This window comes from Diplotaxodon limnothrissa, linkage group LG11 (assembly GCF_057381915.1).
Source record: "Diplotaxodon limnothrissa isolate DT_005_m linkage group LG11, D_limnothrissa_male_GT1.1, whole genome shotgun sequence".
NCBI classification, from domain to species: domain Eukaryota; kingdom Metazoa; phylum Chordata; class Actinopteri; order Cichliformes; family Cichlidae; genus Diplotaxodon; species Diplotaxodon limnothrissa.
Genome location: NC_140606.1, coordinates 37,054,206 through 37,057,913, shown reverse-complemented (window position 1 = coordinate 37,057,913; position 3,708 = coordinate 37,054,206). Strand labels below are relative to the sequence as shown.

Genomic DNA, 3,708 nt, shown 5'->3' with positions numbered 1-3,708 from the left:
CTTGGCCCAGTGAAATTGAATGCTGATTGAAAGTACACCTTAATTATCAACTAAAAGCAAAAGAGAAAAAAAACATAAGTAATATTTTTTAAAGACATTACTGAGAAACTTTCCAGGATTCGCCAACTGATGGATCAGTGGGTCTGAATTTCCAGTGCAGTCTCTCATCAAGTATGTTAAAATTGATGATAAAATTCAACAAAACTACAGGGAAACACTCTGGAAGATTCTGCTGCTGCTCATTTTTCTCCAATTCCAACCAGAAGTGCCACCAAAAAGCAAAGGTTTCCCAGAAGGTACACAGCGATCAGGCAACTGTCACCTTTGACCTGACAAAAAAAGTAAAATTATATTAGAAATACTCCATCTTGTGGCAATCAGTGATTGCTTGCTTTTATATTTCTTTCAGCTTACCAATGCTGATTCCATTTGATCAGCAGTATCATCTGAAACCCAGAGCAAAGAACAGTGAAATATTGCAGGGCACATTAACTGAAGTGAACTAAAGCAGTCAGCTATGTTTTTAATCATTTTATTTATACAGGTTGAGTTATGATATTAGTTTTAAGCTTTAACAGAAGAAGAACAATTTGAAATCAATTTAAATAAAATTGAGTCGAGTTGAGTAGTTGTGGTGATTGAAAAAAAACAAAAAAACAACAACTTTCAGAACGATAACAATGTGCTGGAAGCTCTATGTAAACATTTAGCATGTCAAGTTGCCATTGGTCATGGAAAGTGTGTGCGGCACGGGGGGGTAAAACATTTTTTAAAAATCACCAAACATTAACCAGTTTTTGTAGACACAAAGAGGTTGTGATCATATTTTTTTTTAATAATTTGTGTGACTGAGCCACACATTGAGCCACAGCATTGTCAAACTACACGTGTCCAAAATTGGATAGTCTCAGTTGAGACATTTCAATGCAAGTTCTCTCTGATAACATTAGGTTGGTGGTGCATGAGCTGAGCCTTCGTGTATAGTATTCCCAGAGTATTTTCATGCATTTAATAAATCGAAAGATAAAGATTCCTTTGTCGCTGTACTTCAGCACAGTTAAAGTGTAACAGCTTTTGTTCCAGCAGACTACCATTGAGACATTCTTACGCGTTTTCACTCATCAATTCATAAATACCAATATTGTCAGGGTCCTGGGACTGGGCGACCCAGGATCCCTGAGCAGTCATGTATTATATTATTATTATTATTATTGCTGTGTATTTTGGTGTTGCTCCCCCTTCCCTGTGCTTGTGTATATGTGTGTGTGGGTGGCTGAGCACTTGTTTATAGGCGGCGTCAGGCCTGGAGGGTGTGGCCCTGCAAGGGGACTGGCCACACCCGAAGCCACACACCTGCTGCTGATCAGGCCTCGTCGGGGGAGCTACTTAAGAGAGTCTTGGAGCTCCCACCGACGCGGGATCATTGCTTGGGACTCCACGTTAGTTACCCAGTTTAGGTTTTGGTCGTGTAGTGTATGCCTGCCATTGTTCAGTGTCCTGACTGCTGCCGCTATTGTTTCCCGCAGGAGGAGCGTGGAAGGCTTAAGGAGCAGCGAGCACCGGGAGTGCAGACACGGGAGCAGAGAGCACTTGGAGGACACGACACGGGAGTCTGGGGAGAAACACGGGGATTTATTGTTGTTTGATATCACCCTCTGTAAATAAACACTGTCTATACGTAGAGCACCGCGCCTGGGTCCTCCTTCCCCACTCCTTCCACGGTGTGCCATGCCGTACCGTGACAAATATTTGATGCTGCTGTGTTATACACAGAAAATCTTGTGATACAGTGCTGTTTATTTTACCCATCCAACCACATTCTGAGGTGTACAGGGGTTATACTCTTCGCTCAGTCAGCTAAATGCTGCTGAACTGATCAGGTGGCTCTTCACCGTGCAAATGGACTGTTGGGTCTAGATTGGTTTTTGTCATTAAAGTGTATATGGGTAGTGATGATTTTTTCCTTCATCACTGAAATGCAAAAAAAAAGGCTTACCTCTGTGTTTAACTACCCAATCATGGACCTCCAAAATGATGATGAAGAGAACTTCCCAGGCAAAGAAGCCACCCATCACTTTCAATAGCCACCCATCATCACTGTCAATCCTGTCCAGGCCTGTAAATATGGCTGCCACTGTGTGACACAAAGAAGCAGGCATTTTAAGACGAGCAGCATGGGTGACAGTGTGTCTGCTATTGAAAATGTTAGCATATATGCAAGATGGTAGAATGAAGTAAAACACAACCTTACCAGCTATAGATTTTATTACCACCGCATTTAAAAAATGTGTCCAGTTGAACAGATACCTCCTATCAAAGAAAAGAGAAGAACTATAAAATCATCAGCTTCTGAAGTTCTTGTCTAAGATTTCTCCTGCATCCAATTTATGAAAACAAGTATCATTACTGAACATACAATTTTACTAAATCTATATTTCACTTAAAAAATATTTCATTTACTGAGTCTGGCCTCCAAAGCTACAACCAGGCTATATTTATTAAAAGTACCATTATTACTAAGAGGAAGGAATAACTTTCACGAGTCATGTGCAAATTAGTTTCCTACTTGGTGTTTCAGTGTGAAAGTGTGCTCCCTTTGTTATGCTGCAATAGATGTAGGCTGCCGGGGGATTCCCATGATGCATTGAGTTTTTCCTTTCCAGTCACCTTTCTCACTCACTATGTATTAACAGACCTCTCTGCATTGAATCATATCTGTTATTAACCTCTGTCTCTCTTCCACAGCATGTCTTTATCCTGTCTTCCTTCTCTCACCCCAACCGGTCGCAGCAGATGGCCGCCCCTCCCTGAGCCTGGTTCTGCCGGAGGTTTCTTCCTGTTAAAAGGGAGTTTTTCCTTCCCACTGTCGCCAAAGTGCTTGCTCATAGGGGGTCATATGATTGTTGGGTTTTTCTCTGTATCTATGAAGCGCCTTGAGGCGACTTTTGTTGTGATTTGGCGCTATATAAATAAAATTGAATTGAATTGAATTGAATTGATAAAGCACATGCAGGCTACACTTTGCAAAAGTTTGAAATTTTAAAAACTTTTATGGCTGAAGTATGAATACAACTCTTAGGGTTATCAAATAACTTTATAACCTCACTTTGCCGCGTGAGCAGTGCATTTAGTCATTAAGCATGTACTGCCCCATTCCTTTGGTTTATCGTGTTTTCAAAATTTGTTAAATAATTGTAGAGAAAAAAAAAGTGAGGCCATTTTTAATTTTTTTTTAAATAATATTTGAACAGAGTATTCTTAAATGTGTATAGGCATGATATAGTATATTAATTAAACACACACAGATGGATACATACAGGTGATGTTGTGGTCCGCAGCGCAGCAAGGCCCCGATAGGCTGGATGAGTGAGAGGATCATAACCAGGCACCCCAACACTGGATGTGCTCCCTGGATACCAAACACATTAACAGTGCTAATCATGGGGCATAAATATCAGTCTGAGAGCTGAAACACACAATTAAAGAGTGCTTAATGAATATCAAGAGAAAAGAAAAAAAAAACACTTTGAAGGGGTATATTAATCTTGCCTGTGGATGCAACTTGCAGACTGGAGGAGATAAGACATGGACATAACTAAGCACAAGCAGAACATGATGGCTGGGGGGGAAACACACGTGACAGAAGGAATGGGTCACAAGGGAAAAACATGGAAACGAGACGGGAGAAAAGGACATTACTGAAATACA

General features: G+C 40.7%; 1 protein-coding gene across 1 annotated transcript; it reads right to left on the bottom strand.

Annotated features, from left to right (window-relative positions):
* Positions 1-239: 239 nt before the first annotated feature.
* LOC146623501 (ferric reductase 1-like) lies at positions 240-3,442 on the bottom strand. Its single transcript, XM_085365950.1, has 5 exons — positions 3,318-3,442; positions 2,252-2,310; positions 1,997-2,134; positions 415-446; positions 240-329 (listed from the first exon to the last, which is right to left on the bottom strand). The coding sequence occupies exons 1-5, from the start codon at positions 3,440-3,442 to the stop codon at positions 240-242; spliced, it is 444 nt and encodes a 147-aa protein (XP_085222076.1).
* Between the last annotated feature and the right edge of the window lie 266 nt (positions 3,443-3,708).